Genomic DNA, 27645 nt, shown 5'->3' with positions numbered 1-27645 from the left:
TTCAATACCACAGCATTTCTTAGATGACAGTGTCCAAGCAGTCTCAGAAAATGGACTGAGCTGGAAAAACAAGAAATACCCCTGTGGTGTCTGCCAACTCCCAGCAGAAATGCCTATCCTGAACCCAAAGCACTCTGTTAGTTTAAGCCTAAGCATGGGAACACAACATATCAGTCAGGCACCTGAGAGATTTAATACCATCCCTTCCTTGTATCTAGCAATACTGTCTCCAAGGAGGTTAAGAGATGGTTGGAATTGGAGGCAGAAAACAATAGCAGCAGAATTCACCTTTCTTCTGTGAGTTCAGCTGGGGACTCCTCACAGGAAAGGCTAAACTCCTTTGAAATCCTTCAAGGTGGACAATAACTTTCTATCCAGTGCCTTCCAAGGGCTAGTGACTCACCAGCTGAAATCTGTGGCCGAAGCTCAGCCACTCCTTCTCCACTAGCACTTCAAAGCCCCTGATAGTTCGGTAGTAGCCATCTAACATGAGCAGAGAGAGAGAGGTGAGCTGGGCCGTCCGGTCCCAGCCATCGCTGCAGTGTACAACCACAGACGTCTTCCCCGATTCCACCTTGTCGGCGATCCGAAGAGCTCCAGCAAGAATGAGCTGGGACAAAAAAAAAGTTACAAAATCTCTTTGGAACAGAAACTACAAATGAAAAATGGCTAGTGACAACACAGGACAAACCAAGGGCTCTGCCTGCCTCAAGGAGAATGGGAAATCAGTTCCAACTACGTTATAATAGGACAGCAAACTGGAGAACATGTATTTTGTTCCAGCAAGATGACAACACATCTAAACTGTAGCATAGGCACAACTCTGCAAGAGCCTCTGCATTAAGCTCAGTCTTTGGACAGCCCAGGATTTAAACACAGGAGCATTCTATGTCTGAACACGAACACAAAATGGCCATCACCTTGCAACTGCCCCTTTCTGCGTTAGCAGGCAGACAATGAGAGCTGGATGTTTTTAGGAAAGAAAGAGCTTAATCTGAAAACCAACATTTGAAGGATTTTGCCCCACTTGTTCCAATTCTGCTTGGATTCCTGAAAGGCTGATGGGCCACCAACTCCCAACATTTGCTGGTCTGGACCACACAGTAATGCCAGGATGTCGAGGATCCCCACGTCAAGAGCTTGGAAACTCTGGGACTCCTATGCTTTTACCAGGGCTTTCATGTTATGCATGACCCAGTGTCCTGGTTTCGGCTGAGATAGAGTTAATTTTCTTTTTAGTAGCTAGTATAGTCCTGTGGTTTGGATTTAGTATGAGAATAATGTTGATAACACACCAATGGTTTTAGTTGTCGCTGGGTAGTTGTAGTGTCTACACTCAGTCAATGACTTTTCAGCTTCTCACGCCCTACCAGGTGCACAAGAAGCTGGGAGAGCACAGCCAGGACAGCTGGCCCAGCCTGGCCAAGGGGATATTCCCCACCACAGAAGGTCATGCTCCGGATATAACTGGGAAACTAGCCAGGAGAAAAATTCACTGCTCGGAAACAGACTGGGCATCAAGTTGGTTTTTTTTGCAGGTGGTGAGCAATTGCATTTGTGCATCACTTGTTTTATATATATATATCATCATCATTATTATAATCTTCCTTCGTCATCCTATTTAACTGTCTTTATCTCAACCCATGAGTTTTCTGGGGTTTTCTCCATTCTTGTCCCCATGCCCTTGGGCAGGGAGGGCTGAGCGAGCAGCTGCCTGGTGCTCAGTTACCGGCTGGGGTTAAACCACGACACCCAGGAATACACTTCACTTCCAAAACCAAACCATCTTTCAGTATTTCAACCCCCTCTCTTGTTCCTCTTCCCATCTCCTCAAAATTCCCCATTACAAGAAACTGTGGTTTTAGTTGTTTTTAAATTGAAACCAATTTGTAAGTCTTTAAATTTCTCATGAATTCAAAATCCAGCACTAGAGTCAGTTCTGGTTACATTTCCCAGTGAACAGGCTGGTACTGACTTGTGGTTACTCAGCCACATGCAGTGGGTGCAGACATGCGTACCTTGATATGCTCGAGCCAGTGAGTTGACTCTAAATTAGACAGCCAGTGAGTCTCCTCGATATTTGGATACACAATTTCTTTCAGTTTTCTCAGCGATTCTCTCATAACATGAATATTGTGAATGTCCAGGAACACTAATTCTGCATTCTGATAGGCATCCTCACTCTCATAGCCCCCTCCTTTAGCCTGAAGAACAAAATCCACATAAAAATCATTAAGCAAAAACGTATTTTATATTTTATCCCCATCGTTTGTCCTGAGCAAATATCAGCTGACAAAATACGACAGTGATTGTACTATCTAAAGTAGGCAGAAAACATTGGATTTAGCTTACAATTGGGAACAAACATGTACACGCACACACTTTGTGTCTCTTTCTTGCAATAGTAATGAATGCTATAATTTTTACCAAAGAATATCACATTACAAGCCTTCTTTTTCTCTGTAATTATCGTTTATCCCCATTCAAGCTGCTAGCTCATTAGATTCACTATTCTGTCATTTACAAATTTACCATACTATTACAGAGGAGTATATCCCACACACTAATTGCCTTTCCCAAGTAGCGGGAAAGACAGATTGAAAAAAAAAAAAAAAATCAGCTTTAGTGCAACAAAGCAGTTCTACTACTAAAACAGGGCTTAGAGTGATGGCATGAGACAGAACAGCAGGAAGAACACAGCCACATTCCTAGACATTAAAGATCCCCAGCTTATATTTTGAAATTAAAGATCATGATGCCTGAATTTCGGCAGTGCTGAGTAACCTCAGCTCCCATCAGGGTTAAGAGGGACAGAGTTCAGGTGCTGTTAGAGGAAGCAGTCATTCAACCACATGAAGTGAAAAACAGTGATACACAAGATCCAGGGTGCCAGACTTTGACCTCAGTACTATGATTTTTTTCCTTTCAATCTCATTTCAAGTTGTGGATTAATCCAAATGGGCCTTTCATAGTCACACTGATATCTACTGATACCAGCGCAGGTGTAAAGTCTGTCTAGAGAATCAGATCATTGCATATGGATCTCTTCATAGTAGAAAAGGAATAATTTGAAATGGTGGTGGGAAATGTGCTCTAAATGATTACGTTCCCAGCTCTTGACAGAGGAAAAAGGACCTGACCTTATTGGCTACAGCATTCACACTAGGCCTTGCATCGAATATGAAGATTTTATGGGACTGAGCATTAGAATCCATGATGGCTTGAAGGTACTTTTCATCCTCCTTGCTTCGTTTGCCACTCACTCCCACCATTGGCTGGCTACAGCGAGTGATCGTTGCTTGACTCTCTGGATGAATCCATGACAATACCTTCAGAAACAAAAGAGAAAGAAATGAAGGAAAAATGGGATTCATTAAACCAGTGAAGTGTTTTACCTGTAATGGTTTGTGCTGGGATCCTGCCATGTATTAGCTGGTTCCAGAAGACTGGATTCTATTAAATCAGGACTGAATGAAACAAAGAATTCTTCTGTCCTTACTCATTCATTCTGGTGGCATTCCCAAAGTTTGAACAAACAAGAAGTGACTGAAGAGGTTTAAGTCTGACTTTTAAATATGATGCAGACTGCTTTTCTCACTGTTGTGTGAGTCACAAACAGACTTTCTTGCTCTGCAGTCATTGGGCGGTGTCTTACTCCATGTTACACCATGTAAAAGTTAAGCACTTTAGGAACAGATGTAATTTTCTATAGGCTTGAGAAGTAAACCAGTACATTTTCAGTTAGCGCTGAAATAATCATAACAATGTGTTTTGTCTTAATGTCATTTAATAAGCATTTTCACTAAGTATTCCTCCATCCTGAAAGCTGGAGTAGGCCAGACAATTGTAAACAACCAAATAGGGCTGCTTTGTGTTTCCCAGGAACTGAACCGAGATTTGGTCTGGGTTGTGCTAAGTTATCTTATCTTCTCATTTTGGTTTAGTCTACATCTCTTTCACAACAGTAGTTCCAGCAGATAATGTTGCTTTCTAACTCCTCAAACATGTTGCTGTCACTTTTATTATCCATTGACCATTTATTTGCTCCCTGGAATCCACTCAGCCTGACCTCGGTATTATTTATAGCCCAAAGGTATGTAACAACACCACATCAAAGTGGCTTCTTTTGTCACACTCACTGGTATGCGTCCTCTTGATCTGAAAGATGCTACTCTCTTTAATTCTTCATCGGGAATGTTTACGGGCACAGCTAGAATCGCGGGGTACGTATCACACAGCTCATAGTGCTCATTAATCTTGGTCAACCTCCAGCTTTCATTGGGAATTCCCTAAAGAGGAAACAACAGCAGGTTAGCAAATGAGTTGCTCTGAGACCTCAGCACAGTCAAATCCCCAGACCTGAAATTCAAGGCAACTTTTGTTAATGAAGGACATTTAGGGCTGGAGCCTGGGACTGCATTATCTTGGTAACTTGCATTTCATACCTCTTCCCAGAGAGGCAGATATTTTGCCCAGGTCACTGAAGAACAGGAAAACTAGAAGACCGCAGGCAGGCTCACACTTCCTATGGCAAAGGAAGTGTGGAGGCTACAGATGTGGCAACATGGGTGATCCCCCTGAGAGCATCTTGAACATACCTCCTGGTTTCATCGTGGTGGTTAGAGGAGAGCCAGGAGCAGGACAGAACGGGTGACCGACAGTCCTCACTCCTCTATTGGCACTTAGGTCAAATGTGGTGGGTGGAAACTGGGGATGGAAAGTGGAGTTACCAGACAGGATGAAGGGGAAGACAGAAGGGAGAAGAGGCAGTGAAAAAAATCAATCTGATTTGGGCCATGTTCAGTGTTTGTGGCACAGCTGTGCAATCCCCTAAAAACACCAGAAACCTAATAATTGTACGTCTCTGGCTGCATGACTGTATGTGACCCAGCCAATGATGTGCAACTCCCATGCTCCTCTCAGACAAAGCTCTCTGGTTGTACTAGTCTGACTTGGGCTGGGAGAGCAGGGAATCTACACGCACACACATATATCACTGAGCTCAGCGTGCCCTGACGGGGAACCAACTCAACAGCTTCCCAGACGATAACCTCCAGGTAACATCTGAAGCACAATGGGGACGATCCTGACAACCTGCAGACTTAGTTTGGCGGATGCTGGGAGTTAACAGATCAAAACAGTGTGGTTGCTACTGCATGCCTGCAAGGAGAGATTTAAAGAGACACTTGCCGCAGCAGGGGTGAGCACCAACACAAAGCATCTCTGTGGGGAAGACAGATCTGCTACAGTGAACACGGCCAGACTGTTAAGCACACAGTCTGTTCTAGAGGAACATCAGCTCTTAAAGAATACGTGCTTCTGTTCTAATAAGCAGTACTTCAGTTTAAGGAGGGTGGTGGGACACTGATTACCACTGTCGCAGCTCCCACAGAAAATAAATGACAAATCTAACACAAGTCAGACGAGCTGTGGTAATTATGGTTGACCCATGAGGGCTGCTGCCGGTTACCCATCAGAGCGGTGAGTCATGCTGTCAAAACAGGTCATGGTTAGAAATCTGAGGAGAGGACAGACCTGTCTAATACCTGTCACACACCCTGTTTGTGAACCACACCTGGTCCTGGGGGCCCTCCTGGGAAGGAAATGTTACTACAAGGAATCAGCAAAGCTGCCAGGATCACAAGTACCCCAAAACCCTAACGGAAAGCTATTTTTGGCACTGCCTGAAGCCAAAGAATTGGCAGAAGATGGTATAAAACAGTGTGCATACACAGTCCAAGCTTACTGATGGGTAAAACACACTCAGAAGTCTACCAGCTGTACACATCGTAGCGACATAGGGACATCATAGTGGGGGTCTGCTACAGGCCACCTGACCAAGGGGACCGAGCAGATGAAGCCTTCTATAGGCAGATAGGAGCAGCCTCATGCTCACAAGCCCTGGTCCTCATGGGGGACTTCAACCACCCTGACATCTGCTGGAGGGACAACGCAGCAGAGCACAAGCAATCCAGGAAGTTCCTGGAATGTGTCGATGACAACTTTCTCCTCCAAGTGATAGAGGAGCCCACGAGGAGAGGTGCCATGCTGGACCTTATTCTCACCAATAAGGAGGGCCTGGTAGGGGACGTCAAGCTCAAGGGCAACCTTGGCTGCAGTCACCACGAAATGGTGGAGTTCAGGATCCTCAGGGCAGCAAGGAGGGCACACAGCAAGCTCACTACCCTGGACTTCAGGAGAGCAGACCTTGGCTTCTTCAGGGATCTGCTTGGTAGAATACCATGGGATAAAGCCCTGGAAGGAAGAGAGGCCCAAGAAAGCTGGCTAATATTCAAGGGTCACCTCCTCCAAGCTCAGGAGTAATGCATCCCAACAAAGAGGAAGTCAAGCAAAACCACCAAGAGGCCCCCGTGGATGAACAAGGAGCTCCTGGGCAAAGTCAAACAAAAAAAGGAAGCCTACAGAGGGTGGAAGCAAGGGCAGGTAGCCTGGGAGGAATACAGAGAAATTGTCCGAGCAGCCAGGGAGCAGGTTAGGAAAGCCAAAGCCCTGATGGAAATAAATCTGGCCAGGGATGTCAAGGACAACAAGAAAAGCTTCTATAGGTATGTTAGTGAGAAAAGGAGGATGAGGGAAAATGTGGGTCCCCTCTGGAATGAAACCGGTGACCTGGTTACCCAGGATATGGAGAAGGCTGAGGTACTCAATGACTTCTTTGCCTCAGCCTTCACCGGCAAATGCTTGAGCCACACTGCCCAGGGCACAGAAGGCAGGGACTGGGAGAATGCAGAACCGCCCACTGTAGGAGAAGACCAGGCTCGAGAATATCTAAGGAACCTGAAGGTGCACAAGTCCATGGGACCTGATGAGTTGCATCCGCAGGTCTTGAGGGAACTGGCAGATGAAGTGGCCAGGCAGTCTGGCAGTCTGGCGAAGTTCCCGCTGACTGGAAGAGGGGGAACATAACCCCCATTTTTAAGAAGGGTAAAAAGGAAGATCCAGGGAACTACAGGCCGGTCAGTCTCACCTCCATGCCTGGCAAGATTATGGAGCAGACCCTCCTGGAGACTATGCTCAGGCACATGGAAAATAAGGAGGTGATTGGTGACAGCCAACATGGCTTCACTAAGGGCAAATCATGCCTGACAAACTTGGTGGCCCTCTATGATGGAGTTACAGTGTCAATGGATAAGGGAAGGGCAGCTGACGTCATCTACTTGGACTCGTGCAAGGCATTGGACACTGTCCCACATGACATCCTTGTCTCTAAATTGGAGAGACATGGATTCGATGGATGGACCCACATGGTGGATAAGGAATTGGCTGGATGGTCGCACTCAAAGAGTTGTGATCAACGGCTCAATGTACAAGCAGAGAACGGTGACGAGTGACGTTCCTCAGGGGTCAGTACTGGGACCGGCACTGTTCAACATCGTTGTGAGCGACATAGACAGCGGGATCGAGTGCACCCTCAGCAAGTTTGCTGACAACATCAAGCTGTGTGGTGTGGTCGAGAGGCTGGAGGGAAGGGATGCCATCCAGAGGGACCTTGACAGGCTGGAGAGATGGGCCAGTGCGAACCGCATGAAGTTCAACAAGGCCAAGTGCAAGGTCCTGCACGTGGGTCAGGGCAATCCCAAGCACGACTACAGGCTGGGCGAGGAATGGATTGAAAGCAGCCCCGAGGAGAAGGACTTGGGGGTATGGATTGATGAGAAGCTCAACATGAGGCGGCAGTGTGTGCTTGCAGCCCAGAAAGCCAACCATGTCCTGGGCTGCATCAAAAGAAGTGTGACCAGCAGGTCGAGGGAGGTGATCCTGGCCCTCTACTCCACTCTCATGAGACCCCACCTGGAGTACTGCGTCCAGCTCTGGGGTCCCCAGTACAGGAGAGACATGGAGCTGTTGGAGAGAGTCCAGAGGAGGCCACAAAGCTGATCAGAGGGCTGGAGCACCTCTCCTGTGAGGACAGGCTGAGAGAGTTGGGGTCATTCAGCCTGGAGAAAAGGCGGCTCTGGGGAGATCTAATTGCGGCTTACCAGTACCTGAATGGGGCCCTACAGGAAAGCTGGTGAGGACTGTTTATCAGGGAGTGCAGTGACAGGACAAGGGGTAATGGGTTTAAGCTGAAGGAGGGTCGATTTAGATTAGATGTCAGAAATTCTTTACTGTGAGAGTGGTGAGGCACTGGAACAGGTTGCCCAGAGAGGTTGTGGAGGCCCCATCCCTGGAAGTGTTTAAGACCAGGTTGGATGGGCCTTTGGGCAATGTGGTCTAGTGGAGGGTGTCCCTGCCCACAGCAGGGGGGTTGGAACTAGATGATCTTTAAGGTCCCTTCCAACCCAAACCATTCTATGATTCTACACACAGCAAGGATGGAATCTCCTGGGTCCACCAGCTCTGCTGTCAACCAGGGAATAGCAAGACTCTTGCTCCTAGCTGTCCATCATCTGCGGTCAAACTGGTTACTATCTCAAAGTGAACTAATGGCAAAGGACTAAATTGTTCTCAGTCCTGTCCTAGTAAGTACATGACTGCACTGCAATGGATCTATCAGAAACGCTTGGAGATATCACCTCCCCCAAATCAGAATTAAAGCTACACTGTCGGCACACTCTTGGCAAGAAAAATGGGAGCTTGCAAGTAGTGACATGGAAGAACAGCTCCGTTTTGTTCTACCCTGCAACTCTACCAGTGCTCAGTGAGTGGCACTGTAAAGCACCCTCTTCACAGCATGGGGCAGAACAGCTTCAGCACACACTGCTTGGCCCAGAACTGACATCTCCAAAGCTCTTTCAGCTGCGACCCTGAAAAATTTGAATGAAATCTTTCCTCTGCAATAGCCCAGACCAGAACAATCCATGACAATCCCCCAAAGAAAGAAAAGATGCTGTGTGTCAGCATTCAAATTTCCTTTGAATCACGGGGAATGCCTGCTTTCCCCTGGCACAGGAGACCTGCATCACAGAACCACCCCAAGAGGACTTTGGATTCAGATTGTGACTTTCTCCAAGGACTTGAAGCAAACAGAAATAAGTGGTCTAGAAGTGAAGCTGAATTTGCATCTTCCCAGAACATTTGCCATGATGCAGAATAGCTTCTGCATTTATTCATGCTCGTTCAGATTTGCGCTTTCTCCAGCTGGAATCAATAGAAAAAGCTAAACATGATATAAAGCACTTTGGTATTTCCTCATATAAGATGCATTTCACTGCTTCCTGGAAAGTTGTAAGCACCCAAAAGTCTACTTACTATCAAACCAACCCAAACGGTTACAGATGTAATTCAAGAAGCCTCTGAAGGCTCAGGAACAGCTCTGGCAGTCTCCTGCCTGTGCACCTGCAGAGGGAACCCAGGCACACCTCGCTACCAGCGGGTGCAATGGTCCAGAAGCTGCTAGGGAACATGGCTGCTGGGTGTCCACGTTAGTGACCAGAGCATGCTGCCCTGATTGGTGCACAAGGTTTGTCTTCTCGAGGTAACACCGCTAGCAGACCTTGATTTCAGGGGAATTCATGTGTTCAGTTGCTCCCAGAGGGCAACGTGAGGAAGGCAACATGGCCACATCTACAGTCGTAAATTAAACATGCCCACGCCTGTTCTCACTGAGACCAGCTGGTACAGCGCACCTCGCATCCATACCATTAAACTCATTTATCTTCAAAACAGAGCAGTTTGTCCAAACTGGTGATCTCTGGTTTGTGCCAACCTCTGAACCGTGCCCAGGTTCGGCAGCAGGCGAGCTGGCCTTGCAGCCCTCCTCTTCTCTACTCCACAAGGGCCCAACTGCCTCTTCAGGTGCCAGCTCTGATGTGACCCAGCTGCACAACCGCGGCTCAGACTGCCACAGACACTGCAAAGCCATGCGAAAGAGCTGTGTGAAAATCTATAGAAAGACAAGAAACGTAAAACTGCAGATAGAGGAAGAGGACTGTTGAGATGGGGGTCGCTGGTAGCTCAAAGTTTTGAAGGATAACATCATCATGAAATGGTATAAAATCCAAAAGGAAAAACCGTGAGTCTACTAGGCAGTCATTGGGTGAGGGCCAACAGCTGGGTCACCTGTGTGCTGGTGTTGACATTAGTGGTGGAAGAGTGCAAGAACAACCCAACTGAGGGAGGGGCAGAGGCTGATCCTTCTCCTCTCACTGGTGCCTGCCTGGCCAGGGAAGTCTCTTCAGATGCCTCTTCTGAGGTGGTGAGTACTAATGCTCAGCCTAGTAGCTAGTGAAATCTCAGCTATTTCGTTTGTGTGTTAGTAAATAATTGCTTCATACTCTCAATCTGCATACATGTTGCTGGAGGAGTATCTTTATGTATGGCTAAAGATGCTCAAACACACTCACTCAAAAGAGGGACGGTAACAGTCTCCACTGAAGCTATGCCTGGAACTTGCAAGGAAGGTGTCCCAGTGCTCGGGAACACTTCTTACAACTGTATCATATAGCCATAGAGATGCAGCCTTTGTGTCATCTCCACACACAAATCAGACTTTGTTTCCTTCCGGATGCCCTTGGTGTCCCTCATTCATGCCTTCCTTTAATGACCTGTGTTCAGTTATCACTTGATCTACGCATGTTGTAGAACATGAAGTTTCTTCGTTTGCAGGGAAAAACTGCTGAAGACACACCAGCATGGCACTGAAACCAGCACCTTACAAAGCACACGTTTAAGATTATGCACACGAGGATCTTTCACTGACAGCAAAAAATAATTTCCTTGCTGGAATTAAACACAGCCACATCTCTCTACTGGATCCAGTAGACTGATTCTGAGCTTAGCCACGTGGGTACACCTGCAGTGGGCAAGGCAGCGAGGATCCCGAGTTGCACGCCAGCAGTGCTCTCTCGAACTTGGTTTAAGCCATGCGATACCCAGAGGCTGAGCACATTAGCTCAGGTGCATCCCTACACTGACACAGGATCCAGCTGCCAGAACCAAGCTGGTCCCTCTGCCATGTTACTCAGCCCGGGTTACGTCCACGTAGTGCAAGAGAGCTGTGAGAGTAAAGAGTAGCATAAACAAGACCTCAGTTAAACCATGGGACATTTAACAGTTCAATTCTCATTTCACTCTCCTAAGTTACACCAAATAATCCTCTGTAGGATGCTGTTCTCATGCTCTACCTTTCCCACTCTGCTCGTATACTAACACTGAGCACTTCTTTTATCCTCAAAACAGGTCAGCTCCTCTTCTGAATTGTTAATTTATATATGTTTTCTCTGAAAGCAGCAACCAAAGCCCTATACTGTGGCTCCCTGGTACATATAACCAGAGCATAGGATTAGACGAGCATGACTTCTGTAGGGAAACATCACACATTTCCAGCTTCACAGCCCCTTGTAATATTTTCCAAATGCTCTCCACCTTGTTAAGGAAAATGAAAGCTTTAACTTAGTCCAAAGGTATCTCAAGGTCTTTTGGTTTCAACTGAGTCTTATTCACTTTGCAATTCTGTTTTATACTCTGCCAGCCCGCATGTAATAAAAATCAGGGAGCAATTTCAGTTTTAAATTTCATTTGTCACATGTGATTCCATTTACCGACTAAATCCCAAACCTCTCTGAGTTCCTTTTGTTCTCTACAGGTTGTTTATTACTCCCCATAGTTTTATACAATCACAGATTTTTAATAAGTTACACATTTCCATCTTTCCTAAGAATGCTAACAGAGAAGTCAGGGGTTTACTGAATATCCTTCCTAATTGCTACAATCTCTACCATATCAACAGACTTACATTAATCTGAAGAAAAATTATAATAAATAAATCCTATCACACAAAGACTTGCCATGTCTACCAGTGTAGACATAGATCCTACTCTAAAAGCCTTTTCTGGATGCCTGGTAGTTGGCTTCTACTTTTGCTCCTCTCCCCTCTCTCTGTGGCCCTGCTCCCACAGGGAAATGACTGACCTGGCCTAAGATATTCCAAGTTAACGCCTGGCCATACTGCTGGGCTGCTTATGCCTTAGGCCAGCTCTTCTCTAATAGTTTTTAAACTAATTCCAAAAGGTCTTGCAGATAGTGCATATGTCCTGCTTTTCTATTTCTGATCACAATTCATACAGTCAGAGACAGGTAATCCCATTATCTGATTTGATGATGTCAGTTTTGTTTCACTGTTAACGAATCCCTGCTGCCATTTCAGGACATAATCCTGATTTACTGTAGTATTTGTTATTGCTTTAACAGAATCTGGTTGGATTAAGAATAAAGACTAAGGCATTCACATAGATAAACTGAACATCCATAGTTATAAATGCTGAAATTAAATAAACAGACTGAAATACCTAAAAGTTTTGGAGGGGACATAAAGCTTCATACTGCAGGACCTAAATCAACTCTAACGAAAGGGTTGAAATTCTCCTCCTGGCCAGATGACAACATAAATGTCTATTGTGGTATGGTTTGCCTCCTCTTCAGCATCTGGTGCTGGTCACTTCTGGAGATAAGCTACTGGAAGAGATGGATTGCGTGATATAGAACAGGAACAACTGTGGCCCATCATGGGTAAAATTCAGACAGGCCATGGCTGCAAAAAATCCTGTTTGGATTCATTTTTGCAGTTACTGATGCAAGCAAATGACTGAGGGCCTCAGCATACAGTCATCAGTTTGATTTCTTGACAGAAAAGCAGTCAGGCTAAGTTTTTCCCGAGCGCTCAAAAATGATACAAAAGGAGGTCATAACAAAAGAAGTACATGCTGCAGCAACGTCTCAATTGTGACATGCTTCACCACCCAACAGTGCTACCTCATGCGACATCATGAGAAACAGACACCATGGCCCAGAGTCTCATTTCCTCTACAGAAAGGCCACAGAGAGCTGTAAATCACATGCATGTAAATATATGTATCCTTTCACTGCCAAATTTAAGGTACAGCCAATCTAATATGGATAGAAAAACTTGTATGCTAAAAACAGACATGCCAGGATTAAGAAATTGGAATAATTTATGTTGAAATTCTCAAGGGTCACCCTTCCTTCTTTCCAGGTATTGTAAAAATGTCTTTTGTACTTCATCTGTTTTAACTGAAGCTTGGCTAAGTGAATACTGTGCTTTTTGATGGAGATTATTTTGATAGCACAGGTATTCTTTAGTCTTTGCTCCAAAGTTCTTAGTCCTGTAAGGAAGCATCTTTCCCATACAGCTTCGGCTGCAGATCCTTCTTTATAAACAGATCTTTCCTTAAAATAACTACCACGAAGGAGGTAAATTCTAAACAAAGCAATAATTACTGCATTATCTGGTCTTATGACTCAAACTCAACCTTAGATACAGTGTGCTTTGTTGATAACAAATGATTGGAGGATTTTAGGTTGCAGTATCTCATTGCAAACACACTTTTTTTGCAATGAAGATAGTGGAGGTAAGATATATCGCACTTTCAATTAGCAGCTTAGAAGCCAGTGATCTATCTTAGGCAGCTATTTTAGGAGGGAACAAAGCACCCCCAACAGTGAAGTGCTCTCTCCCCATCTGTTAATGACAGGCCTAGACAACCAATTTAGAAGGCATGCCCAGCTTTTAGAAAACTAAAGCTAGGAAAACGAATCCCTTCCTTAGGTTTTGGATGTCAGGAATCAGATGAACAACTAGGCTAGGACAGATGTCTTGTTTTGTTTTGCTTTATGGGAAAGACCCGAATAAATCCTTAAATTACATGGCTGTAAATTTCTTAATTTTATGAACAAAAATTGGTTTTATCCTGGCAGATCTGGATGAGACAAAAGTTTACTGTGCCCAGGGCAAAACTGTCACCAAATTGTGCTGCTTCCTCAACTTCCTCAACTGAGAATTTTACGACAACAGTGATTTCATTATAAAACCCAAAATTCTCCATCTTTTCCCCCAGGGAGGACCATTCAAGTTTTTATCGCAGTATTCCTAATTGACAGCCTATCACTTCATGATCATTAACACCTTTGACCAGTCTACTCTGGACACACTACTACTGTCTGTTCCAAGCTATGGTTAATCACAACAGTCTCTAGGTTGATACCTACACTGATTCTCCATGAAAATTAAGGCATTCTATATGTCTTTTTTTTTACCTTCTAAGTTCCTGTTTGAGATACCTTACAGAAAACTGGAAAGAATTAAAACTGATGCAAGCAAGAGCTGAGGTGTGACACTCAACAATGGGATGGTCTGTACCCGCAAAATGCATCCTCCATTCCTCACTGTCAGCAGTGCCTGATGACTAAGCCAGAGCAATAGTTTTTTTATACCAAAGCCTAAAGTCAGCTCTCTGCAGCCTGAGTAATTGCCATCAGTGGATCAGTATCTGTAAAGCTGTACTGCTGTCATTAACCACTGCAGTGTGGAGAACAATGTCCTAACCCAGCCTGCACAACATGTGTCAGCAGGATCATTCTCCGCTCCATGTGACCTGTGATTTTGTTACTGCACAGAAGCTCACTTCTGAAGAGTGGAGAGGATGAGGAAGGACATGGCACAATACCCACCTGTCTTCTGTACTCCCAAGTGGGGTCATACACCTTCCATCCATTTTCTGGGAAAACTTCTTTGTATTCAAATGCAAAAAGTGGCTGAAAGAAAGAAAATTTACCATTAAGAGCCCACTCAGAGCCCATTTCCAGGATGTTTGATATCTCAAATAGTAACTCATGACTGGTCCTTCTTTTCTCCCACTGCCCTACTTTTCTTTTAGGGCTTTGTGAAAAAGATTAACATGCTCGCTGTAGCAGGTAATTAGTACAACAATGTAATTCCTTCCCTGATCTTGCTTGTCTGTTACCTAGTACTTCATGTAAAAAAGGAACTTATTATTAAAGAGAGAAACAAAAGACTACTTGGGCAAGAACTCTCTTACATATTAAAAACTAGATCATTTCAACCAGTATTTGAAGCAACAATTGCAGAGTCATAACAGGACAGAGCAGACGAACTGCGTTCCAGATTTGGGGCAATGCAGTCACCATTAGCTGTAAACCTCTGACGGATGTCACTGTGCTTTGAATATTTTCCCTCTGTTACGAGGATGTATCAGTAAGACACTCTCCATGCATGAAGAAATCCAGCCCCACAGCAGTACACTTTTCCTGCTTTCTATATGATCTAAACTCCTGCAGAATTAATTCTAAAACAGATTTAAAAACCAGCATTTCTCCTCCTCCAACAAAATGCACCCAATGCGAACACTGTACCAAGTAGATGGGACTGAACAAAACAGCTTACTGCCACTATGTGTCTTTTGGCAAAATCTGAAAAGAAAATACTTACCAGATTATTTGAAACTGGGAAAGCATATTTCATTAGGTTCTCAAATATGGATCGTCTAGTTCTCCCTTCAGGCTTATGAGCAAACCGCAAGTTTCGAATATCCTAGGGAAAAAAAAAAAATGGAAAATCAAGAGGAAAATCAAATTGCAGATTTCCGAACCACTTCAAAATCCAAAGAAAATCCAAAAGCCAGCATTCAAAATAGGGTCACATCATGATGCTCTTTCTAGCACTGATTTAATATTGTACTTTGAACACTGTTCTATTGCAACTCTGAGCTTGGTTCAGTGGTTGTCTGCAGCCTCCAGGCAAAGCCTGCCACAACTGCAGAGGAGCAGAGGGAACGCACGGGTGCGCTTGCTCGCAGCATCTTGCCTTCACGTGAAATGCTCTACCTGCTGAAAGTCCAGGGGAGAGCCCCGCTCAGGGACAAGCTATTTCTGATCGGCAGGACTTTGTGAGAAGGACCTCCTAAGCTCGTACTGGGCTCTCACGCTGAACTGTGCCAGAAGACAGCTGGAAGGGACTGCCTCACAAAGCACTCCACAGAGCTACTGCACATGTGGAGCCCAAGTCCAGCCAGTCTGGTGCGAAGCAACCAGTGCCATCTCCCTTTAAAGCTTCCATCCTACAGAGCACTCAAGAAGATGTCTTAAAACTGAGAACTCCTCCACTTTACACAGTTTCCACAAAGAGTGGTAACCCAGGACCTCCTTTCTGTACTCATGTACAAAATCAAATTTGGAAACTAAATAAAGCATCTCTAAGATGCCAAGAGTTGCCAGCCAAGCCTACAACTCAAACACTTGTAGTAAACAGTTTAAAAGCCACCAGCAGAAAATGAGCTATCAAGTTCAAGCATATGAAGATGGCACAACAAGTCAGAGTGAGATAAACAGCTAGGAAGACTTAGCTGTCTCACAAGACTGAGATTAGGTAATTGGTCTCAGACAGAGAACATTTCAGGATGCATAAGCTGTATCTGTGCTACTCTGTTATCACACTAAACTGCTCTGCATCCTGGGCCAAGCAGGCTGGCATATATATATATATATATATATATATATATGCACTGAATATTATCGTATAGCTTGTGTCTGGGTTTCCCACCCAGGGAAACAACGTAGTTCACTCCAAACCTGACCATGTGTACAAATTTGCATACAGGCAAAACGGTTGAGGACTAGGAATCCAGATCAAAACAGTGAACGAATGAGCTTACCAGCACAAGCACTCCTACGTTAGCCAGGGAGGATCATGACTGCAATAGGAGGAGGGAGCAGCTGTATGATTTGGTATAGATTATTATCAACTGCTCTTGACTCAGCATACCCACAGCTTGAGAGTCTGCTTAGCTTCCTGGTGCCTCAAAATCACAGCAGTGACCGGAGCAGTTTGGGACTCGTTTTCATTCCTCCATCTGCCCTTATTCAGGAAGTGGCATCCTTTGAGCCTTGAGGGGGCTCTGACAACAGCTCTAAGCAGCCCAAGACCTACAAGGTTCAGAATCCAGCTCTCCCCACATGGCCACCGAGGGAAGCAGAGGGGCCATGCCCTGGTGAACAGCAGAAGTATGAATTTAGGACTGGAGACAGTGGCTTTACCTACTCTGTGGGTCTATAGTAAGTAGACACAAGGAGGTGAATTGTTAATTTTTATTGAAGTTTGCATTTCCAATGATTCCAAGGGCTCTTGAGAGGTGCATGTGAATTATGTACTGCCTTGAAAGAAATGAAACAACAGCCTCGAGGAGGACTGAAGGTTACTTGGCAGTCCCTCACCACAAAGCACAGCAGCAGGTAGACACAAGCTCACGATTTAGGGAGAAACATGCCCCTTTCTTGCTCTTGAAATGCAAGGGAGTGAAAGGTACCCATCCTGTACTCCACAATGACTGGAGGCTTCCTGGGATAGCCTGGTGGGCAACCCTGAGAACTGCATTGGTGGGATGCAAGCCTAGGTTTCCACTATGAAGACAAGACATTACTTAGTACAAAGCCTGAATAAAGGTTTGGATCTCATCTTGAGTCAGTGGAGCTGGAGAATCCTGAAATTCACTTTTAAAATCAGATGTTTTTTGAAGTGCGTGAAGTCACACTGACTAAAATGTTTTGCAGAACTTCCTACAGAGAAAACATTTTAACAGATATGTTCCCCTTCCCCTGTTGTAAAATACAGATAAAAGTTTACCTTGCATACGATCTCCAGCCCGTATGAATTCTCACCTCGACTGGAAGCACCTCCAATTTTCTCCACTCTGTTGATTACACCTAAAGATGCATCTAGGACAAAAGGAGGGTCCTGTAGACAGTTGAAATTTGTGAGTTTAAAAAGGGGAGGGGGAAAAAAATCCCCAGCTCCTGCTCCCTCATGCCTATATTCCCAAACATATAGCTATTATTCACACAGAATTACTCTCAAAGAACACCTAGGTCTAAAGAGTGAGTAGCCAACAAAAGCAGATGATGGTTTCAAAAGCTTACCCGTTCCATACTTTTAAAATACAGTCTATAATTGGTAACAGTAAGGGTTCCTCTGATTGCTCCAGTAAAGGGGCAGATGTAAGTAACATCCTTAGCTTAAAAAAAGAAAAGAAAAAAAATTTGTTAATTTCATGATTAATTTATGGGAGTAAAATTATAATAGTAACAATATTTGGGGACTCTGCTTTTCAGATCATGAAATGAAAACAAGCTTAACCTGTGGTTCTAGCCTAGAGGTAACATGCAAATTTTGGTTTTGTGGAGAAGGTAATAGGTTGGGTATAAACTGAACTCCAGCAAGTACCATGACCTAGAATCCTATATTTGCCCAGAACTGCCACTCCTGTAAAAAAACCAGTATTCGGCTGCAAATGGTTTACTGTTACTGAGCAATGCCTTGCCAGTAGCTGAGAACACCATGCATGAAAAGAGATGATTCCTGCCTAGATGCATACATTTGAAGCTGTCAACAACCTGCATAAAAGCTAAGGATCAACAGCAAGCTGGTTTGTGCCACCAAGGACAGGAGAAGGCAGTTCTCCTACATGTGGCTTTTAGGATGCTTGGGTCCTTCTGCACACCCTTGCATGCCGAGTCAGCCCTGGGATGAAGGCACTCATGCTAAAAGCCAGCAGAGCTACAGCGATTTCCAGCAACCAGGAATCTGTATAGCACCCAACTGCCAGTGGTTTTAAGTCTGAAGTCAGTGATCAAGTTACTCTGCAACAATTCAATTATTTTTGAGCCTGAGTGACGGTGACTTAAAACAGTCCCCTTCTTAAAAACGTTTCTCACTTGTTCCAGCAAAAGGTAAGAGGTGCTGCTGGTTTTCCACAGCAAACACCTCCCCTAACTGCCCTTCTGTTTTACATCAATTAAAAACGCCAACGTTTAAGTCACTCCTTCCCCCCCGCCCCCCCCAGCAGCGACCCAGTCTTCTACCACTGAAGTGGTGGGCTGTCTGTGCCATGGCAATGTTTTACACTATCACCGTCAAGTAATAACACCTCTCAAACACACAGATATCCTTTCAGAAGGAGACCCACTGACCAGAGCTGTCAGATCCATGAAAGAAACCCCTGGACCATCTTAATAACCTCAAGCCTCCAAACTCTATGAGATCACTTTTGCGAGGGCTATGCGAAGTCAGGAGGACAGCTTGCCTCCCAGCCAGGTGACAGCCACCACGCACAAGAGGCATGAGGCTACTGGGGTGTCAGGATTGGGACCTGAACTTCCTCTACTTTTATCTCATGAGATTTAGCCTGGAGGGAGGAAGAGAGACTGCCTTACTCCAGGGCACTGGCAACTGATGTTACTAAATCATCCTCACGTCAGCTCTGCCTCTGCATAGTCTCCACTGACTCTCGGGATTTGGATATGGAAAAGGATCCCTAAAAAATCAAGAGTGACTAATTCAGAGCAAAATACGTAGCACAGAATTTTTGGTTAAAAATAAAATATATATATACACACACTAGCAATTTCATTATTTATTTATTTTCATTTACATGCATTTGTTGGAAGGACAATTAAACACAAAATGCTTCTAGCCACTTCTAATTAAACCAAGTGTTTCATTATTGTCCAATTATTAATCACTACTTTTCAATGACTAATTTGACAGAGGTTGGAAAGACTCATGAAGCATAATAAGGGTGAGGGCAGCCTGCCTGGTTTTTCCACTAGAATTCCCATTATTCAAAATGTAATTTCAAAATGTTTAAAAAAAAAAAACCAAAATCTACTAATAAGAGAAGTATGCATTTACATCTGAAGAGAAACAGGATTTCTGGGTAAAGAGGAAAGGTGCTAGAAATATGTTTTCCAGGTAAGGAATCCCTGGCACGATCTCAAACACTGACCTTTCCAGCTTGTAAGCCACATCACCTTTCACGTTTACATTTTATTAGCTTAGTTTCCTAAGGAAACAATTGTACTTAATTGCACCGCACATGTACACATTGCTATGCACATGGCTTGTCTGACCTCAACCCTACCACAGTTGTATGATTTCAGCAGTCTCCATCTGATAAACAGGGATCTCCAAGGCATTAAGATCCTTCACTGATTGTGAGAACAGATGCCAACTATGAGGGAGGTTGTACTAGTGCTACTACCAAGGGAAAGTCTAGTAAGCTCAACCTTTGGTAGATATAAGAGAATCAATATGGGAGAAAGATACTTGAACCAGGATTTATGAATTCCCTCACTTATGGAATTCCTGTCTTTTACAGGGCCAATCTTACCCCAGATTATTGGGTTGGCTGAAATAATTTTTCTTTCCCTCCCTGTAAAATACAAAGAAAATTACATTTGCCTTTCTTGACACTTTCAATAGGAAATAATTATTGCTGATGAATAATAAAGATTTCTTTTTTGCTACCTTTAACTTCTTGCTGGACCAGTCAGCTGCTGTCTGGCCTACTCTGAAAGCCACCCACTCTTACAGACTTAGGTGGCTCATCACATCATTTGCCAACAGACAAAATACTGATAACTCTGTTCTCTTAAACCACTCCCCAAGAACCCTTCAAAATACAGTCCTGCTGTCAGAGCTAACTGTGCCTGTGGAGTGAGGTATGTCAGTCTGCAGTGCATGGCTGGAGTACGAGCTTAGAGTCCTTAGGAAAGGAGTAGAGAAAAGGACTGAGCGTTGAGGTGGGATTTTTTGCTTGGTTTTAGTTTTGTTTTGTTGTTGGGTGGGGTTTTTTGGTAGGGTATTGAATTTTCTTTAGGACTGAAGTTGCTTTCTTCCATATAATTTTAAGAGGAAGGCAACATGTTAAACTAGCAAATGCAAAATCTTTCACAGAAAATTAACTAAGAGACTTACTCAAGCTTTCAGACTACCGTGCATCAGCAAACCTGATGCATGTCAGAAAGTCTGGATAAAAAAAAAAAAAAAAAAAGAAAAAAGACCCATCCTCATACCACAGCAAGCTCTCTGCAACAGCACTCTGTCCTCTCCTGCAGTTTGTCATAGAAATTCAATGCACAATTGTGCTGTGTAAACCTGCAAAGTTACCCTGTGGCAAGCACAACTTGAAACGGTTGATCCATGTCCTCTCAGGAGGCAGCAAATGCAAAGCTGTGCAACCTGTCTCAACACTCATGCTAAGATATGTTGAATTGCCTTGTATTTGCTACAGGCTAAGAGGAGACATATAGTTACCTTGGCTTATGTGATGCGCAGTAACTTGATTAATGAAACAACCTGATCATGGTTCTCAAAACACCAGCAATTTGGTGGTTTTGGTCAATGACCACCAAGGTATTCTGCTCTACAGATAATCTATTTGGCCAACAAACAATACGGAATTTCCTCTTCACATACCCATGTCTTTAATGGTTTCTCCTGGTAGCAAAGGTGGCTCTTCCATTTCAGCCAATTTATTAGTCTCCCTCAGGACCTATGCAAAAGACAGAGGTAGAAAATTAAATTAATTATGTTTTCATAAACCAAGAAGTTTACGCTTACCTGCAATGGGTCAACAATAGCAAGGACAACAAATATTCAAAGATCTTGAGGTACTGCCTAGTGTCTCAGGCTTTGAAAGGTCAACACAAAGCCCGTGAGAGACCTCGGAGCAGTCCTCAAGCCTACCACTGGGCTATACAGAAGTATTTAAAGCAAGGATGTCTGTGGGGAAAGCAGGCTGCGTGCTCGGGCAGCACACTTCCCAGGTAGCTGCTTTTCATGCTCCAACCTTCTCCTCCCCAGCTCATCATCACAAGTCAAACTCTCTCACGGTTACATATGGAACCAAAAGGATCAGTTCCTTTCCCAGTTGAAGTGATCAACTATTACGATGATGCTACCAAGTACAGCAATTTCTAGTTTACACTGAGGAAAGTTAAAAAGGAAACCTTGTGACACCGCTGTCCGACAACTGCAAAGATCCTGATTTGGCTCAGTAATAGTGACTTGTTACAAAGGTTAGATTTTGATAGGCATGTACAGGAGGTACAGTTTTGATTTTTTTTTTTGGCTGTCAAATGACCCCTCCTCCACTGTCCCTTGGGTTAAAATTATACCACAGGGCATTACTTTTCACAGATATGAGTGCATTTACACAAGGGTTTTCACAAGACCAGCTGCTATCACGACCAGATGGCCATTTTAAGAAAGCACAGCTCTACGAAAGCATAACCTGAGGTCTAAATCTATGACAAGAACACAGGGGCAATGACAGGACAAGGGGCAATGGGCACAAACTGGAACACAGGAAGTTCCATCTGAACATGCAGAAAAACTTCTTCACTCTGAGGGTGACCGAGCACTGGAACAGGCTGCCCAGAGAGGTTGTGCAGTCTCTTTCTCTGGAGATATTCAAAACCCGCCCAGATGCCATCCTGTGCAACCTGCTCTAAGTGATCATGCTCTAGCAGGGGGGTTGGACCAGATGATCTCTAGAGGTCCCTTCCAACCCCTACCAATCTGTGAAACTGTGAAACGCGCAGAGAAGAGCATACATAATTGACCAAGATGAAGGCTAAGTCTATGTGGCCAAACACAGACAGATTTAATATTGCTCATGCCTCGAACCAGCCAACTGATCACAACCACAGCAACACATCGGATGCTGAATCTAATAACACAGACAGAAAACAGGTAAGTTAGCCCAGACTCTGCCTCATGGTGCAGCAACCACAAGACTTTGGGTTTAAAGTTGCCATGCATCCCACCTGGTGGAGACAGGCAGAGAGAGCTCCTGTCTGCTCACAACTGAATGTGCAGACTTGCCCAAAATGCTTTCTTTATCTTAATGCAAGGAAAGAGAAAGAATTGTTTTCATTTGGTATCAGGAAATCCCTGCAGAGAAAATTCAAAGACATGGCCTAAAGTGGCACTCTAGAACCTGACATGTCTGTGGTAAATTTTCATGTAGGATCAAGCCAGAGAAAGAGCGAGCCTCAGGGAAGAAAAATTCTCTAAAGTACACAAAAAAATTAAAAGAAAACCCAAAGAAACCCCATGCCACAATAAAAGCACGTTCCAGCATTTTCACACAACAGATTGATGTATAGATGAAAAGATTAACAAGATCAAAGCCTTCTTGAGAACAATTTGTACATTTTAAAAAATGCACTCAAAAGACTCTTAAAAAAATAAAATAATAAAAGCAAACACAGTCCTGGCTTCTTAACAGGAACCTCACAACTGCACCCGCTTAGGCCAGCTCTTACCAGGGAGGCTGACAGAGCAGCCAGACTGGGGTCTACAGGATGGGTAAAGGGAGGTCCATTGACAAAGCTCACACTGGCAGCACCGAACTTGCAGGAAAGCTTCTCCTCCCCCCACGCCAGCAATACCAGTAAAAACAAGGTCTTGCTGGTATAACTAGCACAAGTCTATGCTGAGGACTTCTTGTCAGCACAGCTGTACTGGCCAAAGATCACACATCCCATCAAAGCCCTGAGGGACGGCCTCCCTGACATAAGCCCGTGATGTAGGCCCACTCTCAACTCCTGTGTGTCAATTTTTGCACTTGAGTAACAGCTTTGAAATTATCAGGATAACACCTGAATTATGCCAAACGAGATGGACGCTTCTGGCTAATTAGTCCATAAGTGGTGGTCATCTTTGTTACCTTTTATCTTGGAAGGACATAAGTAAAAATATACTCTGTGTTCAGAATGCGATCACAACTTCTTCGAGAAGGTCCGTACCCCACACGGGCAGCAGCTGCTGCTAGGATCACTTCAGTCAACAGCTGGACTCGCTCCTCTCCTGCAGATGTCAGTGGGAGCACCTCCAGCAGTAAACATTTAGAGGACTGGGCTATATCTTAAGCCAAAACAAATATGAGGCTTCCAACACATTGGAAGCATTTGGTATGACAAAAAGCTGCCATGATCACTAGGTGGACAGGGCTCATGTGGGTTTTAAACACCATGCTGCAGGTGGGGGAGAGAAGGAGGGAAGAGGCAAGCAGTATGATAGACGAAGACCTCCATGTCAACACCATTCTGCTAAAGACAAGGTTGAAAGCTTTTTCGGTTTAAAACCTGGCTTTTCTAAGTCTTAATAAAATCCATCTGCTCACTCGCACTCTCTGAAATGCGGAGTCCCCAGGGTCAGAGGAAAGGATTAGCGATCCAAACCTGCACTCGCTTCAGCACAGGGCAGCGGACGGATGACCTCCTGGAAGCACAACACTTCAAGGTCAACAGCCTCTGCCCCATTGCCTCCCCCCCCCCCCCCTTTTTTTTTTCCTTTTTCTTTTTTTGGTATGGAGTTAAGGATGAAACTGTCATTTTCTCCATCCCCCAACTGACCTCAGCCACAGGACCTACCTCGGGTAATGCAGCTCCGACTGCCTTCATGATGAGTTTAAAGTCGGCGCAAGCACATCACCCCTGGCTAAGTCACCCTTCACAAGAGGCCGAGACAGACATGGCCAGAAAGCCCAGGACAAACACTTCTCTGGTGTGCTGGTCTTTGCAGCATCTGCCCAGCTCCAGACCTTGAATGAGTCTCCTAGTTGGAAAATGAACACTTGAAACCCGTCCTGGCAGAAACTCAGAAATGAACGGTAGGCATTTTCCTGAAATCCACCTCCATCAATGGCTCCTTAAAATTGATTCAGGGAAATGCAATCTGTGTGCAGCTGACAATGCAGGCAGCAGGCACAGGAGAAGACATTTAGGGCAGCACTGAAGGACAGTGGGTGGCAAGAGGGAGGAAAAGTGGGTGGATAAGGAAAGAGGAGTTTTGGAAACAGATCAGGGGAAGAATGGGATGGGACAATGCATGTGGAGCTCTGGGAGGAGGCTAACACCATAGATGGACCCTCTGCCCCTTATGTGACTAAGGAGATGACATGAAAAGAAAGCCCGTCCACTTTCCTGCCATCCTCCCCTCCCCCCCAAATAATAAAAAAAAAGGTTCATTAAACTATCAGAAAAGTCTTGTTTTGTACATTACCCTATTTTCAAAACTCTAAAAATAACACTCCTGGGCCCAGATTTAGCCCTCTGCAAATCCTGCAAAACAAAATTAAGAGCTCCAGTGCAGCAAGGAAGCAAGTAGGGGAGCCAGGGACATGACTGCGGCAGCCTGGCTGACTGCTGATGCATTAACGCTACTGAGGCAGGTATCATATACATCTGTAGCTGAAATGTTTCACCTCTGTGTGCCTCAGGTTTTTAGATTGTTCAGTAGGAACAAAAATGAATAGAGCTTTGAGATCTACAATGAAGGTTGCAGCCAGAGCTGGGCAGAATCAGCATTACTTAGGAATAGGACCAGGTTGACGTAGAGCCACACACTGGCTGTACCTGTCACAAAAATCACTATGGTGGTTTCTGTAAGAAACAAATACAACCACCAAAATTCGGTAGAGTACTTCTCCTTGCCTCTAAGCCAAACAAGATCTTCGTTATCTTTTCCCCACAAAAACATTATGCTTGGTTACTGAACCTCTGGGGGAATGAAGAGTTTAGTTCTACATCAGAATAACCTTTATTTCTGTCGTCTTTTCCCAAGTAACATAATTTACCCATTCCACCCATCAGCAGCTCTCCCTCTAGATAAAACAGCTCTCTGGGATGCAGAGCATAGGAGTACCTTAGCACCTAAACCCAAGTCCTGGCTCAGCTCTCAGAGAGGGTGTGACGACTTCATGCCACCACCTACCTTTGTTCTCTGCTCAAGCAGCGACTTGGCAGAACAAACCCACACTTGCTACATTTAACAACTGCTTCTCTAACTCCAGGATCCCACCTTGTGTTAGCTCCAGCCCACCTACCCGTGGCTGAAGGTGTAGAGCTCTCTCACACCCTCCCACCTAGAGCACCCAAGGCAGGAAAACCCCAATACAACTTCCAGATCTCAGCAACAAAGCAATCACCTCTTTTGCTTGCATGTCTAGGGTCAGGGAAAGAGGTTTAGATCCTGCTAAAATGGTAAGACTGCTCCCTGCCTCATCCCTCACCTCTTCATACTGCGACTCAGGATACTGCAGTTCTGCCAAGCCTCTCCAATCACGTGTTCACACTGCCTCCCAACACAGCAGCCAGCACGCTGCTCCAAAAATCCCCCTCCTGACTGATGTCCCTGCACGACTCATGCACGCAGCTCATCCCAAGCGGCTACAGCCAGCTCAGGACAGCACAGAGATACGTTGTGCCATAACTCTAACTACAGGGTCTCAGAGGTCTGTGCATCGCTGAATGCTGCTCCAGAAGGACCCGAGAGGGTGCATGAAATTCTGTATTCAGTGTATGCTTTTGCCTGTGAAGAAAAGAACTGATATGTTTTCCTCTCGTATAGCCTGAGAGGTGTTTGCCTACCAGCGGAGCTGCACAGCCAGGATGACAACACAGGTCCTGCGCTGGCTGAGGCCGAGCCAGGATTGCTTCCTCCTACCCAATCCACCAGTGCTGTAATTGCTCCTGGATCTAGTTCAGTCACGATGCCTGGGTTCACTTAATGGCTTTTTTAATGGATGTTTTTCCATAAGCTGGATCATTTTGCCAGGACTGGCTTAGGGTGTGACTACACAAAAGGCGGCATGTAAAGCCAGGGTGAGGGAGGGAGAGCAGCCGGGACTGACTAGGGACAGTAACTGTGTCCCTGCACGCTGACATCTTCAGCACAAGCCTCCAGGTAACAAAGATGCATAAAGAGAGCAGAGCACCTGAGGTCCCTCCTAGCCATTTTCCAGTTATTCTCTTCCTTCTGAATATTTGACTCCTGAAAGCCACAGACAAAGGTCAGGTTTTTTGGCTTCATGTAACTTAAAGGGAGACTGACTACAGATTGCTGTTACCGAACTGCGGTGTTCTCAAGTCTGCATAGATTCTCCTACCCTGAATCACAATCAAGATGAACAAAAAGACTCATTTGGGTTTACACAAAATTAAAATGTACCCTTTTTGTGATTCCCCCCCCCCCCCGGGAGTTAATCTCTCCTTGGTAACCTCCTACACACTCTAAATCATTTTGCACATTTTGAACAGATTTTTTCATGCATACAGCTACAGCGCTGGTGCGACATATCTGACCCAACACTGTGACCACCTTGCTCCTGCATTATTCCTTTCCCCAAAAACACAACTTCCCCATCTATGGAAAAAACAAGCTCTCCAGGCTCGAAGCTGATTTGCTGCAGCTACACACAGTCCCGTTCTGTGTCTCCCACAGCAGGAAGCCAGTCTCTTAACTGGTCCCTTGACAGAAACATATATAACTTGTCTGTACAGACAAACATTATACACACACACACAAAATCTCTTTGCATCTGCAGCCCCTGAACTCACAGGTTTGGCATGTCTACCTCGTGAGCATGCACTGGTCAGCAGAACAGGCAGGATATACGCTGCAGGGAGAAGAATGTTCATGTTGTACGTGTGTGTGCAATCATATATAGACAGAATTAGTAGATTTTAAAAATATGTAGCTTTTCAAATTATGGATTTGAAATGCAACAGTCAAGGAAAGGTTTTATCTCCTACAGGAAACTATTTGTCTGATATTTCACATTTTAATGGACTACTGGGGAATATTCTGCTTGTAGTTAACATATCTAAACTTTCCTCTCCCCCTCACTTTTTTTTAAAAAACATCTTTCTCTCAAGGACTTGCACATGATTAAATGCCCTCCTGAATCAGCACTCTTGACACTCTGCAGGCAGGGTAGTCAGTAAACTGCAGGAATATCCATTTAATCTAAAACTGGATATCCACGTCGGAGCTAGTCACCCTAAGCACTCCGTTCTCTCAGTGGAAAGCAGGAGACCTAGGAGATTCACCTTTCGGATGAGTGCCTTCCTCTCCACCACGGGCTGAGAACTACAGTAACTCCAGTGCAGATCTCCAGTGCTTCACTGCAGCCAGGCCAGCGGTGCCCAGACTCTGGGACAACCTGATACAACTGAGTAGTCACAACCTGTACTTTGCAGAGAGGTCCAAATTTACTCTGTGCAGAGAGGCAGCAGGAGATGAGT

General features: G+C 44.8%; 1 protein-coding gene across 4 annotated transcripts in view; it reads right to left on the bottom strand.

Moving 5' to 3' along the window:
* MTMR2 (myotubularin related protein 2) overlaps positions 1-27645 on the bottom strand; it is a 66427-nt gene that overhangs the window by 7300 nt on the left and 31482 nt on the right. For 3 of the 4 annotated variants that reach the window (XM_075742349.1, XM_075742346.1, XM_075742347.1), the window contains 9 exons: positions 21029-21104; positions 17692-17786; positions 17399-17509; positions 15209-15310; positions 14431-14514; positions 4140-4289; positions 3141-3329; positions 2019-2204; positions 404-610 (listed from right to left, as the gene is read on the bottom strand). In XM_075742349.1, the coding sequence (XP_075598464.1) occupies positions 404-610; positions 2019-2204; positions 3141-3329; positions 4140-4289; positions 14431-14514; positions 15209-15310; positions 17399-17509; positions 17692-17786; positions 21029-21074 (1170 nt within the window). In that variant the 5' untranslated portion in view covers positions 21075-21104. Of the gene's footprint in view, positions 1-403; positions 611-2018; positions 2205-3140; positions 3330-4139; positions 4290-14430; positions 14515-15208; positions 15311-17398; positions 17510-17691; positions 17787-18984; positions 19086-21028; positions 21105-27645 lie in introns of those variants that run through there. The other variant, XM_075742348.1, reaches the window with a different exon arrangement.

This window comes from Balearica regulorum, chromosome 1, assembly GCF_011004875.1.
Source record: "Balearica regulorum gibbericeps isolate bBalReg1 chromosome 1, bBalReg1.pri, whole genome shotgun sequence".
NCBI lineage: Eukaryota > Metazoa > Chordata > Aves > Gruiformes > Gruidae > Balearica > Balearica regulorum.
Note: the sequence above shows the minus strand (reverse complement) of the source record. Positions and strands in the feature narration are given on the sequence as shown.